The sequence below is a fragment of the Dipodomys ordii genome, unplaced genomic scaffold, assembly GCF_000151885.1.
Source record: "Dipodomys ordii isolate 6190 unplaced genomic scaffold, Dord_2.0 Scaffold3, whole genome shotgun sequence".
In the NCBI taxonomy this organism is placed as follows: domain Eukaryota; kingdom Metazoa; phylum Chordata; class Mammalia; order Rodentia; family Heteromyidae; genus Dipodomys; species Dipodomys ordii.
The window spans coordinates 5,383,563-5,400,564 of NW_012267219.1; the positions used below are offsets into that span (position 1 = coordinate 5,383,563).

Below are 17,002 nucleotides of genomic sequence, written 5' to 3' on the forward strand. Positions count from 1 at the left end.
TAGTTAGTGTAGAGCTTGGTTCCACCAAAAAAATAAACACCAGACAAACAGGAAAACTGCCCAGGCAGCCACAGCTTCCGGTAGACACAGGAGCAAGCACAGCTAAGACCAGTGGACACTCCCAAATTACCCACAGAATTAAGAGCAATCACAGACCCTTGCTGTTTCAGGCCACGCCCCCTGCATTTGTGGAAGCACACTTGATGCATTTGGGGTTGACACAAAGACAGAGACCCTCACTCAGAAAACCAAGCACAAACAAAGAAAGTAGAATATAAGCTTCCTGTGAAGGTGCTGTGAAAAATCTAGGCACTCCTGGGTTTATATTACTAACATTATCTATTCTCATCAAACAACAGACCTCTTTCTGGAGTATTGAGTACCTGTGTTATCCACAAGTTCCCTCCTTTATTGTCAATCTGTTCTCTATCCAGTGCTGCCAAGCATTTTCTGTTCTGCACAGAACTTCCTAAAGATTCTTAAAGCAAACTGATACAAAGTCAATTTAATTTCCCTTCCTAAAAAAAGCATCATTTAAAAGAAGGGTGAAATTTACCACTTGTATTTTATTCACTGTTTCTCACACAGTCATTGGCAATGGATAACAATGCTCAATAGGAAATGGACTCATTGCCTTGCTCATGTAACTGAAAACCCTCTGTACAGATCTTCACAACAAAAATATATATTAAAAATGTTCTCATCAATGAACAGGTTTAAAAGTAATAAAATTTCTCTTTGGCTTGATACTATTTCTACCCTTTGCTGGATTCATACACACAATGGATATACTTGCCGCTGAGTCTAAGCACAGCCCCAGAGTGCACCACTTGCTTAGCACAACCCCAGTTCTGCTGGTTTATTGCTCTGTGACATGTGGGAAATGACTTATCCTCTCTGTGCCCAAGACTCTTACAAACTAACAATGACAAGAATGTAGGTCTCAAACAGGAGTAAATTAGGGAAAGTCCTTAGACTTTTGTGATATAGAGGAAGTGCTGGAGATATATCAGCCGTTAAAAAAAACAAACTTGCCTATCATCCAGCAATGATAATCTCAACTCTTCATTGCCATTCTTCCTATGGAACGTAACATGTGGCCACCAATGAAATGCTCTGTACTGTTTCTTTAATGTCTTTGGAGATCTCAATGCCAAGAAACACCAAATCTGCTTTATGTGTTTGCTGAGGTCCTTAGGGGTCCCAGGCCCAAGTGCATTCCTTGTATACTCAGAAGGTGAATCTCAACTTCTTAAGACCTCTATGCTCCATTCCCATAGTGCAGAATCACTTCATATATTTCCCTTGGCCTTACTTCGTAATTTCTTGTTAGCTTCACTCATCTTTATTTCTGTCATTTAATAGAGAAAGGGTATGCTGTTCCCTCATCCTTCCACTCAATAGTCTCCCCTCAGCTATTCTTTCTCCAGATTTTATCAGCGTACACTGCTTTCCTGCCTTACTTAGTCTGTCCCTATTTCAATAGCCTCAGTATTGTACAAAAGGTACGTTATCTAAATGTGTCTCCTACATATCTCTCTTTCTTACTTAATACATGTACTAATAGGTCCCACATTCTTTAGTCATACAGGATGTGAATTTATTAATTTCTATCACCATATTTTACATACGTTATGGGTCATCAGAATTTTGTCATCTTTTATGGTAAGTATTTTCCATGTGCTAGATACTGTTAAGCCCTTCAATTCACTCACTGATTCTTCACAACAATTGTGAGGATGTACAATAGTCTCACAATAATTTTTTTAAAACAGGATCTTGTGATTTCATTAATTTCTCTCTTTGTTAATAATCTTGGACCTATAAACCAACTATGTTTTGGTAGTTCTGGCACAAGCCAATATTCACCCATTAATTGGACTTTGACTTATGGTTCATCATGTACCAACACTGTTCTGCAAAATCCTCACACCACCTGCCTGGTATATTTCCTAGTATATTTCTTAACAGATTATGTTCCCCTTATACTTTATCTACTTTGTATTTCCTTCTGTCTCTTGGTAGGCAACTATTCTGTCATCAGCTACCTTTATTTCTAGTTCTAGCTCTTGTTCTCTCTTCCCTCAGACCTTGACTTGAATAACACAGATTAAATAAATATATTCTAATCTCTCATATGGGATCTCCTGCATAACCAACCCACCAGTTTATCCTTTATACTCCCCATTGAAAGAGAAGTCTTCATGTACTATCTTCACTTCCCATCTCCCACTGACTCTCCAGCCCACTGAAATCTCATTCTACAACATTTGGTTGAAATGACTCTAAGACCAACAATAATCTCAAATCACAAATCTAATAAACCTGTTTAGCTCTCACACAATGTGACCTTTCAGAATGTTTCACTGTGCTTTAAATTACTGCAGTGGGCATTAAAAATTAACTCTGCCTACCTGCTTCTTAGCATCCTTTTCTACAGGTTTTTTTCTCTCATGTTTAACTGGATCTCTGTTCTCCTGATTTAGTAGCCTCACAATCCACTGGAATTTTCATCCTCATTTTTCTTTTACTTATTCATTTACTTTACCCACCTATCTATCTTATCATCTCTAACTTAACACAACGCCTCAATAGTAGTTCTTAACTGGGAAACACATTAAAAACAATAGGGGATTCTGTAAAAAACAAAAACAATACCCATGTCAAATTTCTATTTCAACCCAATTAAGAGAATCTCAGGACCAGGCATTGTGTCTTATGTCTGTATTCTCCACTGTGGAGAAAGATCAGAGGGTCATGATTTGGAGCCATCTCAACAAACAAGCCAGGAATGGAAGTCACGCTTCTTTTTTTTGGGGGGGGGAGTCCAGTCGTGGGGCCTGAACTCTGGGCTTGGGCGCTGTCCCTCAGCTCTTCAGCTCAAGGCTGGCGCTCTACCACTTGAGTCGCAGCACCACTTCTGGCTTTTTCTGCTTATGTGGTGCTGAGGAATCAAATCCAGGGCCTCATGAAAGTGGAGGTACTATGGCTCAAGAAAAAGCTCAGGGACAGTACCCAGTCTCTGAGTTCAAGTCACAGGACCAGCGCACACAAGGGTGCGCGTGCACCACACACACACACACACACACACACACACACACACACATTCAAAAAAGTGGAACAAGAGCTGGGGGTATGGCTAAAGTGGTAAAGCATAAGCTTAGCAATCATGAGGCCGCATGGACTGACAAATAAAGAGAAAGGCAATCTTGGTATAAGCATCAGCATGGATTTTTTTTTATACTCAATTAACTTAGATTGTAAGCAGGATTGAGACTCCTTGTTTCTTATTTTCTCCAATGCTATGGTCCACACTCAAGACTTCATAGTTTTCCTTAGGTTTTTAACTTTCTAGTTCTTTATACCCACAATCTTTCTTCCTTTAGATTTTCAGTCAAATTTTTTAATCTACTTAAAAAAATCGGCTTTGGGCATACATAGCCCAGATAATATAACATCTACAATAAAATCTGGTTGCTCTGTATATCAAATAAGGCTTTGCTTATTAAGGCATGACATATACCATTTTCTAACATGTAATGTATTGAAAAAGATGAATATAAATGAAACCAAGTGTGAAAAACAAATTTCCTGAGGACTCACTTTCCCATTGGCTAACATAGTGACATGTACTTGTAGGCCACATAGAGAATAGAACTAATTTGAAAGGATAAACATCAACTAATTGGCACATTTAATTTAGTCAAATATGTTCATGCTTAATAGAAATTCATTGTCATTTAAATGCCAAACAATTATGCACATTAAATTTCATAGTCTCACATGGTATAAATCAATGAAATAAAGAAGATATTTTATGAGAAATCTGTAAATATATTTATTTCAATATCTTTTCCCTAAAGAATTTTAAAACAAAAGAGAAGAAGGAAGGAAGGAAGGAAAGAAAGGAGGGAGGGAGGGAAAGAAGGAAGGAAGGAAAGGAGGGAGGAAGGGAGAGGGAGGAAGGGAGAGGGAGAAAAGGAGGGAGAGAAAGAAGGAAAGAAAGAGAGAGGAAGAGAAAGAAGGAGGAAGAAAGAAAGGGAGGAAAAAAGGAAGGTCCTTTCTGGCCTTGATATGAAGTTTACAGTATTTTACAATGTCAATTGCTTTCACAATGTATTATGATTCTGTATGACATGGTCATAGGAAGATGAGGAAAAAGTCAACTGAAATTTTTTCTGTTGTGTTAGCTGCTTCTGAATCTAAAAATATTTCAAAAGAAGCTGGGCACCAGTGACTCAGGCCTGTAATCCTAGCTACTCAAGAGACTGAGATCTGAGGATCATGGTTCAAAGCCAGTTCAGGGAGGAATGTCTGTGAGCCTCTTATCTCCAATAAACCACTCAGAAAACCAGAGTGGCACTGTGGCTCAAGTGGTAGAGTGCTAGCCTTGAGCTGAAGAGTTGAGGGACAGCACCCAGTTCCAGAGTCCAAGCCCCACCAACCAAAAGCATTTTTTTTTCAAATTAAAAGTGTTGCAAATATTTTATAAACAATCAAGTATACTTTTGATTTGGATGCACATTTGCATTATTTCCAAAGATAAACTTCATTTGTGAACAATTTTCAAAAACACAGTGCTATTTTTCCTTCTGCAAAATTCTGCCAGTTGCTCTTAGATTGAAGATGTAGAAGTATGACACAGGCCGGTGTCTGTTTCATTATTTTCTAGACAAGAAGCAAATCAAATATTAAAACCTTAGAAAATGACAATATTTGCCATGAATCATCATTAAAAGAAGGCTGATGGACTTTTCTTTCCAGTTTTTCTTTGAATTTAGAGGTTTGAATGTCTGGTAACTGAAGTATTTTTAAAATAAAACAAGGCAAACATAAATCCAAAGTGTACTTATGAAAGAGAGTTCATTTTGTATCCAAATTTTATTCACCTTTTCTGAAGAGTTACAACATGGATCTATTGGGGATAACCTAGCTAGTATATTTGAAATTCCATTTATTTTTTTCTATTGATATGCATGTATTACACTTGTATATAATACAGAATTTCCAGCATTGTTTTAAAGACATGTTTTTTCTTGAAATGAGAAGCATGATCTATACTTTCAACAAACTCAGGACAAATCCATAATTTCCAAAACAATATAGCTTTCTACTTTGTTCTAAAGGAATTAATGATATTCTAAATGATGAAGAAACTCCAGCATAACTTATTCCTTTCTTTATGCTTTCTTATGGTCTTTCTTTCATATAGTAGGTTGCAAAACCCAATCGAAGTAATATAATTGATTTGATGCATAAAATGGAAACAGGAAGCCATTTCATTTTATGTATTTGTGGGTCAGTGGACTTCAGTTCGATGTCAAAAACATACTTTCCAAACTTAATTTTTAGTAAAATTTACAGTGTTAGTTGTTCTTCCCAGTAAGAATCTTGTTAATATATTGGTCTTTCAACATTGGTACAAAGTGACAGATTGAAATATTCCAGGACGTATGAGCCTCAATCATATAAGCCCATGTACACTTAACTGGAAATGCCAGGAAGTTTTAACAATACAAAGTATTTCACACTTTCTCTAACATTGTGAGACTCCTGATAGGGCCATTTATGAAGCAGCTTTTGATTAATCTGAAGCAGATAAGACGCAGAAAGCCCTCTTTACATTCCTTCAAAGCATGGTTTTACACAATATTAATACAGAATGGCTATGTAGTCTCCATTGTTCTCTCCCTCCACTTCACAAATGAAGCAAAATAAATGTAGTATAAAATTATACATTCTGTAACAACCCATAAAGAAATACATAAATGTTTAAGGCCTTTAAATATTTATAAGATGATCCTTTAGAACTAAAAATCACCAATGGTAAAATGGCTATGAAAAAAGATGGACAAAATACTGGCCTGTGAAATTGTTTGGCTAGAAACAACAATAAGCAAATATTTATAACTTTGAGACCAAGGTAAATGAACAATTTATTCTATCAACAGACCAAACAAACAAATCTATAAGCATTCAAAACAGTCATTGGGAACAAGCAAGAGACAGACTCTTAAAATGACACCCCCGCCAAAAAAAAAGGTCAGTTTTTTTAAAAAATAGAAGAAGAAATCTAAGTGAATAACATCCAAGCTAAGAAATCAGAAGCTCACATGCATCCCTGGGAATTTTCTGATCTGAACACACTACCCACTAACTTGATGGCTCACCACTGATTTATGAGAAGAGCAAAAGTAAACATAAAAACAATTAAGGCCTACTTTAAAAAAAAACACTGAAAAAATCTGACCGTGGTCTAGAGGTACCAAGTATTCTATAATGAAAATGGTAATCCAGTTCTTACTACTATTTATTTAACTTGCAGAGAGCTGCAGTATTATGTTAGCCTTGGGGAAACATGTCAACTTGTCTATACATTCTTACATGATTGATGTATTTGGATTACTACTACTTGCCAACAATAATTAGTATAAATGGATATATATATATATATATTTCCATTCCTTTAACAAAAGCGACTGTAAGATGTTAAAATGTAGGCTTTCAGAGCTCCAAGATTATGATATACCAATAAAAGAGTCTTGGTGTACATCATGCCACCAGAGGAAATTTCATCAAAGCTGTGTACAGTCCACTAGCCAATGCATGAAGGACCCAGGAACACATTTATGACAGAAGGACAGTGCACTTAGGAGACAGCTCTCAGAAACAAGAAAAGCAGTCACAGCTGGAGCTAGGAACCCAGAAGGTGATTGTCTCTGAAGTCACCCTGAAAACACCAACAGTCCACCAGCTCTGCAGATAGCAGCTCCAAGTTCCCTCAGCAATGTCACAAGTTGAATAGGATTCAAACCCAATGAAGTCTGTATGACATGGAAGTTCATGTCTGAATTAGTCTTATGTTCAGGAAGAGACTGATAGCAAGCCATGGAATCTCTTGGAAATAGACTCCAAAGTGTCTTTGCTGAGCAGTATAAAAATCTTCTTCAAGATCACCTCAGGAGTCATGTGTCTATGCCTGTGTTCATTGTCATCAGCCTGGGGCAATCATTAGACTTATCCTTGCTTAATGGGTTACCTATAAAGAAAAGAGATAATAGAATCAACATTTCATAATACAGTTATAATCACACAATTGACACAAACTAACTAATTGATAGGCAAGCTTGATATACTTGCTATACCCAATACACTGCTGCATTTTAAAGGACTGCTGTATTCAAGTGTTTCCAGCTTATGAAAACATATAAACTTTTTATTATTTTACAGTCTTTTTAGAGTTATTTTCACAACTATTCAAATGACTTCAACTGTGACCACAAAGATCTGAAATGGTAACAGTGCCATAGGAAATTTCTGGAATCCTTCTCCTTGGCATTGACTTGTGGACACAATCCAAAGATTATAAGCAATGCATTGTCGTATGAATATAATTAATCCAAAGTTTATAAATACATCATGCATGGCCTCTGTAACAAAAGGAATGATATTCTCGAATATCCTTGGCTCTTTGAAACTCATTCTTGAAATAGTGTAATAGTGATTCAACTACAAATATGTGAAAAAAATCCTCTATTCATGAGGACATAAAATATTCAGAGAGAAAAAATAATGAATCGTATAATGATTCACTGCAATTTGAAGGTATCCAGAAGTGCTCATAAAATTAGCTGGAGTACAATTATTAAGGCTATTCAAATTATTAGGAAGATTCACATTGACTTTTTATACCTACCATTATCCAAAGATCATATGTGTACAAGTAAAAAGAATAATTAAGTATATTGTATATCCTCTACATACATATAGAGAGAAATTCTGTTATGTCAATAAATTTCTAGTTCTATACTAGCAGAAGGGCACTTAGATATAATATCCTAGAAGTTCATCCTTAGCCATGACTGCAATTAAAAAAGTGAAGTTTGAAAATTAATGTGAATACTTTGATTTTATTTCATTTAAATGACAGTTATGGTCCTTTGACAAAACACATATGAAAATGTAGTTTTTGTTTATTTGGTTGTTTTCTAATAAGCTGTTAATGACGTGAATACTAAATAAAAATAACTTTCAATTTCTCTCTGCCACGGATAATCTCAAATTATACTACAAAAAGATGTCAAATTGAAGGGCCTTTTTTTGGTTGTTGGTGGTGGTGGTCATGGGGCTTGAACTCAGGGCCTGGGCACTGTCCTTTTGTGCTTTTGCTCAAGGCTAGCCACTTGGAGCCACAGCTCCAGTTCCATTTTTTGAGTGGTTTATTGAAGATAAGAGTCTCACAGGGACTTTTCTGCCTAGAGTTGGCTTCAAACCTCGATCCTCAGATCTCAGCTTCTTGAGTAGCTAGGATTACAGGTATGGCTCCAGAATGTTTTAAAGCATGGAGATAATCATCTTTTTTTCTGTCTCTGGACAACTAGCATTCCTGAAGAAGGAGCCTTTGCCTAAATCTTTTACTGTCATTCTCCCCTGAACAAAGGACAGTGAGAGAAAATGAAATAAGAAATTAAATAAAAAAAACAACTAAGCAATGGTTTTTGAATTTGATAGATTCTGGGAGCAGGAGATTCCTCAGGCCAATAAGCAACCCCACCATTGCTCTATCAGCAGTCAGTGGTTATTGCATATACATTCTGTGAAGGACATCCATACTGAAGGTCAGGGTAAGAAGAGTGTAGAAAGAAATATTCCTATCTCCACAGATATCATGTCATAGGTTGCTGAGGGCCACTGGTGATTATAGTAATAAACACAGAAGCATTATGTTTTTACTAAAATGTTCTCCATAAAGTTGATTGAACACCAACATTGATTTCTTTTGATTGCAAACAATTCACCAACTTTAAAAAATTGCTTATTAGCGGACAAAATATGGAACATAATTCTATACTAGTAAACATATTTCTATACTAGTGCTGGAAGAAGAAAAGCATGTGAGAGGGGATGGAGAGAAGAGAATGAGTGGTTTAGTCTCATGATGGGTTCAGTGCTAGCAGCTGGAGCAACAAGATGGGATTGAAATGAGGATCTGGGGTTGTCTTGAGCCATATGGAGCACTGATTCTAAGTCATCTATTGATGATTATGGTAAATGCATCATGTACCTCATTCCAAGCTAAATATTTGATTCTGTTGCTTTGCATAAAGCTATGGAGAAATTGTCTCAGCTATTTATATATTAAAGATTTATTTTTATAAAGTTTGAAAAATAAGCAGTATAATTTACAAGAAAAATACTGAAGGCTTACATCAATCACAAAATTTTCGGTCTCTATAGAAAAAACAATATATACACAGATGTGAAAATAGAATATAATTCATTTACTGGAGAAGAAATGAGTATCCTAAATGTATATTTGAAATGCCTATTTTATGATGTTAATGTTTCCATCAGCTAAAATAATTGCTAGAAGAAACTAAATTTAAACACAACTGAAAGAGTACTTGTCTAAGAAAGCATGGACAGAATAATTATAGCAATTTTTGCTCACACTCATGGTTTAGGCCACATTCCTAGATTACTAGTCTTAAAAAATTACAGCATATTTTACAAGATAATGAGTAGAGCAAAAATCATTCTAATATCAGATGGAAGTAGGCAATCTGTTTTCAATTTGATTATTTGATTTTGATCAGAAGATACATTGTACTTTAGCATCCAGAGCAATGGGTTTCAATCAATGTGGTAATAATACAAACCACATACTCCCTGCAAACTCTGTACAAACTCTGTCACCCAGAATTGTCTTATTAAGTCCACAGTGCTGCTGGAAGAATCAAAAGTATTAAATGTTTATGAAAACATCTAGTTTTGCCAACACTGAAAAGAGTCTGACATAAATGTGGTTTTTTGTTTTGTTTTGTTTTTTTATTTTGCTTTTTTTTTGTCAGCCATGGGGCTTGAACTTAAGGCCTGGGAGTTGTCCCTGAGACTATTTGCTCAAAGCTAATGCTCTACCACTTTGAGCCACAGGCCAGGAATGGTTTTCTGGTAGTTAATTTGAGAGTCTCACAGGGCATGAGCCACCAGAGGCAATCTAAGTACTCATTTTTAATGCATGAATCCTAAACAGTCTAGGAAGACTGAAAGAATTTCACAGAGAGACATTCAGCCAACTGAAAGGCCTAGACAGGGAATTCAAAGACTAGGGACGTGGCTTCCTTTTTACAGAGCAGAAAATGAACATATTATGAGCATGCATTAGCACCATCCCTAACAACTTGTAGATTTATGACAAGTGAAATGGAAAAACCCAACAATATAGTTTTTCTTTTGGCTAGTCCTGGGGCTTAAATTCAGGGCTGAGCACTGGCCCTGAGCCTCTCTGTGCTCAAGGCTAGCACTCTACCACTTGAGCCACAGAGCTACTTTCAGATTTTTTGGGGCTTAAATTCAGGGCTGAGCACTGGCCCTGAGCCTCTCTGTGCTCAAGGCTAGCACTCTACCACTTGAGCCACAGAGCTACTTTCAGATTTTTCTGTTTATGTGGTACTGAGGAATTGAACCCAGGGCTTCATGCATGCAACACAAGCACTCTACCACTAAGCCACATTCTCAGCCCAACAGATAGTTTTAATGAGTCGAACATTTTAATATATTATTAATATAGGGAATTATACCAAATATAACACACTATCACCACATTTTTGTTGTAGAAATTCAGATGACACTACTAATGATTATGTGGGCCAAAAAATAGGCAATGATGGTAGTGAGTTGAAGAGTAAAGATACCACTCCTAAGAAAAGAAAAACTGCACAATAATGCCAAGGTTTGTGAAAACACTAACTTAGTGCCAAACAAAATAATGTAACAAGAGATTAATGTCTCAACCTTAACTCAGGGACTTGAACTGACTGTACTGAACTAAGGGAAATCAAGTTGATAAATTGAAGTCCTTCTGGAAGTATGAAACTAGGCTTGATGAATGACTGAAGAAAAACCTGTTATAGCTGATTAGTTTCACAGATGCTTAGATGTTAAACTTGTGAACAGCATAAAGTTTGATGGTCAGCCTAGAAGAAAGCATGCCTTAGAGGCTGTCTCGAAAGAGGACTTGTGGGCCCTATTTAGACCATCCAGTTTTTCGGACAACAGCAGAGCTAAAATAAGTTTCTCAAATAAGTCATGTGAACAAAGTTAAAGAGAACCAGCAGCAAAGGTTTATTTCTTTAACTTGAAATTAATCCAATTATTTTATGCCAATTGCAACTACGTATCTTTTAAGTCAAAGCAAGTAATCTTCAATTGAATATAAATCATTTGATACATAAGATCCAATAGTATGTTAAAAATAAATGTGGTTATTTAAAATTAATTTTAAAAATTCAGCCATTTCATCATTTCTATTCTCAGTAACTCCAAGTGACAAACTTTAAATTCTAGTGTTCCAGTGGGAAGAGAACAAATTAAATGCTATTTTACCTTTTATACACTATAAGCTGGAACGCCTTGGTATGCAAGAGGTACTTAAGCAATGTTTATACAATCAAACATTTCAAAGAGTAATTTTTAAGACACCAATGCATTTATTGCCACATTTTTAGAACTTATATACTCTTTTCATTCAACTTGCAGTTTTATGATTTAATTTTTATTTATTTATTTTTTGTTTATGTGGTACTAAGATATCAAACCCAGGGCCTTTTGCATGATAGGCAAGCACTCTACCACGAAGCCACATTCCCAGCCCAACTTGTAGTTTTTAGAAGACCCAGTGAACATTTTACCTTCAAAGGAGGATTTTCAGCAAGTTTTTAGTAGCTAAAAGTAGGAGATTGCCATGCAACTCACTTTAAAGGATAAGAAATAGCAGTTGTTACTACAAGTGCACATTGACTTCTTGTTCTAAGAGCAATAGATATAAATTCTGCATGAGGGAGAGAAATGGTCCTTTGATTATTATGGCTATATTTGAGTTTCATATGCCACACACAGCTGTTTTTTATATAAACTTATTTGTGTGCTCTGAGCTCCAACCAGTTTGGTATGCTTAACTGCTGGAACACTGAACAAACTAGTAAAATGTAACTGCAATAATAATAAATAACAATAATAATAATAGTAATTACAAAAACAGCTTCTCCAGTTCTAACTACAAAATTATAATTCTAATGTTTCACCAGGATGAAGAAATTAATCTGCTGATACAAACATGTATACATATTATATATATGCGAACATACATATATATGTGCATATATATTAATATATATATTATACTAGTACTTCACGTAAGCTAGCATTGCAAGTGTCAGCTACTTGCACCTAACTACTAATCACTTTTTAAGCACTGATTCTTTTTTTTAGATTTTATTTTTCGAGAATTTTTAATACATTTTTATTGTAAAAATAGTGTACAGAGGGGTTACAGTTACATGAGTAAGGCAATGAGTAGGTTACTTGTCAATCATTGTTACCCTTTCCCTTGTTGTTGTTCCTCTATCCCTTCCCTCCTCCACCTCCCAAACTCTTCCCCATTCCACCCCACCCCACCACCCGAAGTTGTAAATTTCATTTCCAATATACTATGCTGTGGGTATCATTGTTAAGAACTGATTCTTTAAGGTCAACATATCTACGTAAGCCAATTCAACAAATTTATTATAGGGCCCTGATTAGATTTCTCCGAAAAGCCTTTCAAAAATCATGTCAAACTTATTCACAAATCTAAAATAAAAATTAAGACGAGGTAAATAACGTATGTGTTTATTAAATTTTGAACCTGTCAATAATTTATACTGCTTCATTTGATGTTTCAAACGTTCTAAAATATTGTCTTCCTAACTTCAAGTTAAAATGCTGGAAGGAAATTCAAGTATCTATTCTTTCCCCAAAGATAAAGATGGTGTTTGAAAAATTCCTAAAATGATTATGTGCATCTATAGAGTCTAAAGTTCATCTTTTTCTTGTGAAGTCTTGATAGCTAGGTTATTAGTGGGAGATGGTATATTATAGTGACAAATAGCTTGAGTCTGTAGGCAGACTGCCTCAGTTTGAACCTATCACATTCTAACACTAACTAAATTGAATATAAATTATTTTTTAACTTTACTAGAGTCTCCATCCAATATGAGCTATTACTACCCAGCCTCATACTTTGCTAATACGGATGAACTAAATAATCCATGCAAAGAGCCTGTCCCAGCAAAGGTCTTTTAAATTATCAGGTGGTCGAAAGGAAATGTACTCATTAACTTACTCATGTAACTGTGACCCCTCTGTACAGCATCTTTACAACAAAAAATATATATTAAAAATTCAATTAAAATTGCAGGAAATGTACTCGTTACCTTACTCATGTAACTGCAACCCCTCTGTACAGTATCTTTACAATAAAAAACATATCTTTTTTAAAAATTGCATTCCACTGTAAAAAACAATTATCAGGTCCTAGGAGTAACTATTTCCAAACAGAATACCAAAGGGAAAGTGGAATTACTTGTTTATGTATTAACTTAAGTAAAGTTGACTTTCTGCTTGGTAAACTAGCAGCTCATCACTTCTTTCCATAAATTTCTTAATAATAAGTCACATACCAAGAATGTGACACTGTTTTGACTGGCATTAGAAGAAGCAATATCTTTTCCGGACAGTTTAGCAGGAAGTAGTGGCTAAAAGGTTGTGCTGGGGGATCAGGCTACCAAGTGTCACTGGCTGGTTATTCCAGTAACTTAGCCTGAGATGGTGACAAGGCAGGAAATCTACCCTTTCGTGCATCATTGGGCCATATGAGCTGAGAAATACAACTGAAGACCATGCTATGTATTTCGCAATGATGCTCAGGTTAACAACCACTGCTCATACCCGAGTGCATTTTTATCCCCATCACAATGCATGGGATTCTGTTTCAGCCCTCATCGTCTCTGAGCCTGTGTTACTAGACTCTTTGTCTTTCCCCCATTGGCCCCCTCCCATCACACTTTGCACATAGGACATACATTAAGGAAATCAGCACAGCAATTTATCTAGGCTCTAAAAAAAAATGTGCTGTGACTGTGTCAGAATGAAATGTAAATATGCAAATTCCCTTATTCTCTGTCGATGGCTCCTCTGATATGTTTTTCTTTAATTGGGCTCTCCACAATTATTTCGAGTCTCAGCTGTTCAGTTTTCAGCCTGCACAAATTTGTGAAATCACTGCCAGATCTCCACAACATCAATGCGAATCTTATAGTGGCTTAATTTACAAAATAACACATTCTCTTCTGTAATATGGACATTAAAATCTTGTTAGGAGGAACTAACAAACAACATTTATGTCCTGGTGAATATAAAATGAGTTATGTACCCACAAGTAGTAGAATAAATAATACATCATGGGCTTTCCAATCAATTTCATTTTAAACAAAAGAGGTTTTTTTCTTAAACTAAAGTACACCTGTTCTTAGGGTAACATTTATTTTGGACTAATGAATATGTTCATTTAAACAACTAGAAGCAAAGAAGTATATTAATATATCTGAAAGGAAGCAGGTTTAAATGCAGATTGTGTCCAATCTTCATAATACAGTTACTTTACAGCATCACAAATAGACACCATTTCAAGCATAATACTCAACAGATTTAACTCACTCTATTAAAGAAACATGAACAGAGTAACTTCATAATCTGATTTGAACAATTTTTTCTTCCTTTCTTGGTGTATAATTTTTTTGTTTGCTGCAAATATATTTTCTTAATGTAGCTCTTCCAAGCACATGAATTAAGCTCTTACTTCATTTTTTAAAAATTTAATTTCATTGTCAAGGTGATGTACAGAGGGGTTACAGTTACATATGTGAGGTTCTTACTTCATTTTTTATAACTTAATGTGCAGTTAAAACATTATTATTCTTCAGTGATGCATATTTTTTAATTAAGCTAAAGAAAAGCTGCTGTTAGGTTGATTGTAGCTGTGCATGAACACTTTTGTCCTGTCTCAAAGCACATCACAAAATGAAAGACACTGATCTATGTGGGATAGATATCAAACAAGTTGGCCAGACAGCTTTCAGATGTAGATGGGGAACTAAGAATAGAAAGTATGCATCATACCATCAACTTCATAACTACACTCATCTACATAAAAGTTAAGCCAATATCTTACTTTTGCAGTGAGGCATACAATTTCCATACCCCATAAAACCTACTGCATTCTCATGCAGCTGTTTAATTCTCCTTCCAAAACAATTTATGATACCGGATTGCCATAAACATTTATGTTAATATTTGCGATCCATTTAACTCTCGGGCAAGGATCCGCATGTGAACTAAATGACCTTGAACTATTCAGTTATCTGTTTTATAAACTCTTGGAAAATGTCACAGCCTAAGGTGAGTGGAAAGGTAGTCTCGTTCCCAAACAACAGGAAGACATTCCTGTGGTGAACTGATCACCATTAGGTATAACTCAGTGTGAGTTCCACTGTAAAAGAAGACAAAGCGAAGATGCCTTGGCGTATAATCTTGCTGTGCTTCTAGAAGAGAATCTGAGCACCAGACAGGTCTGAGAGGGTGCATTATGCTACTACTCAGGGGACCAGAGTTTCATACCAGGGCGTCTGCCTACCAGATTTAGAACACTGGACAAGTTACTCTTTGATAGGCTGGAAGTGTGGCTCCAGAATGGAGTGTCTGCCTGGCAAGCATAAAACCCTGAGTTCAAACTCAAGTATTGCCTCCCCAGACTAGAAACCCTCTGAATCTCTAGCTAGTCAGTTGGACTTAGAGAACTTCTTTTAAATTCCGTTCTTCCCACAACTCTTCCTTAGAAAACACTACTTTCAAATGGGAACAGATTTTTCCTGATCACTCTAAATTCAACAGTGCTATAACCACTCAGGAGATGTCATTTTTCTAACATACCTAATCATTGTATTAGAATGCAGAAACTATTGAGTTCTTAACACAAATACAGCATCTGGCTTTGGGCTTCCTGGGCTGTGGAAAGGAGGATCTCCACTGGAGCTGAATCTTTGGAACAGATGGGTCTGTATTATTTCTTGGAGCTTTGAAAGCTGTACAGTATGCCTGCCATGAACTCTCCTACATGACTCATGGAAGCAGATGATGGTGACAACATCGTTTATGCTCATCCATACACTCAGAAACAGACATGATTCTGTCTGAGTGACATTCACAGTTAGCAAAACAAAGAACTCTCTGCTCTGTCTTTGGGTAGCTAATAAGTTCCGTTGAGATTTTACAGAATTTATTAAGACACAACACTTCCTTCTTTTCCCTGGGCCCTCTAGCAATGCACTTTTGGTTTGCTGTAGATGAAAAAAAACTATTAAAAAAAGAAAAAATATAGGAAGGAAACTCTCAATTACCATTTAAGACAATGGTAAAAGGCAGCAATATTCAGAATAAAGACAAATCTTTTGAAAACATAAACAGAAATCCTTAAGACAGGAAAGTAATCCTTTTATTTGATTCAATTTTTTTAATCAGTCTTGAGCACTGTCCCTCAGCTTTTTTGTTCAAGGCTAGACGCTACCATTTTGAGCCACAGCTCCTCTTCTGGTGTTCTGATTTTTGGAGTGAAGAGTATCATGGACTTTCCTGCCTGGGCTGGTTTTGAACCATAATCCTCAGATCCCAACCTCTTGAGTAGACAGGATCACAGGTGTGAGCCACTAGCTCCTGGATGAAAGTAAGCATTTTAAATGTCTGAAGAAAATACAAGTAGATTTATAGATACAAATTCTATAAATGAGCATTTTCCAAACACTTTTATAGATAGTTGAGTTTTCAATTAGGTTGCAATATAGTGTGTCTACTTAATTTGATATTTGTTCTATGTAGTTTTCTGTGCCAGTCCTGGGGCTTGAACTTAGGACCTGGGTACTGTCCCTCAGCTTAAGAATAACACTCTACCACTTGAACCAGAGCTCCACTTGCAGCTGCTGCTGCTTGCTTCCTTCCTTCTTCCTTCCTTCCTTCCCTCTCCTCCTCCTCCTCCTCTTCTTCCTTCTTCCTTCTTCTTCTTCTTCTTCTTCTTCTTCTTCTTCTTCTTCTTCTTCTTCTTCTTCTTCTTCTTCTTCTTCTTCTTCTTTTT

At 36.0% G+C, this 17,002-nt stretch overlaps 1 protein-coding gene across 1 annotated transcript in view; it reads right to left on the bottom strand.

Moving 5' to 3' along the window:
• Positions 1–6,957: 6,957 nt before the first annotated feature.
• The window catches only part of Fam19a2 (family with sequence similarity 19 (chemokine (C-C motif)-like), member A2), a 434,441-nt gene continuing 424,396 nt past the window's right edge, over positions 6,958–17,002 (bottom strand). Inside the window, exon 5 of the mRNA XM_013020543.1 lies at positions 6,958–7,039. Coding sequence (XP_012875997.1) covers positions 7,028–7,039 — 12 coding nt within the window. The 3' untranslated portion in view covers positions 6,958–7,027. The remainder of the gene's footprint in view (positions 7,040–17,002) is intronic.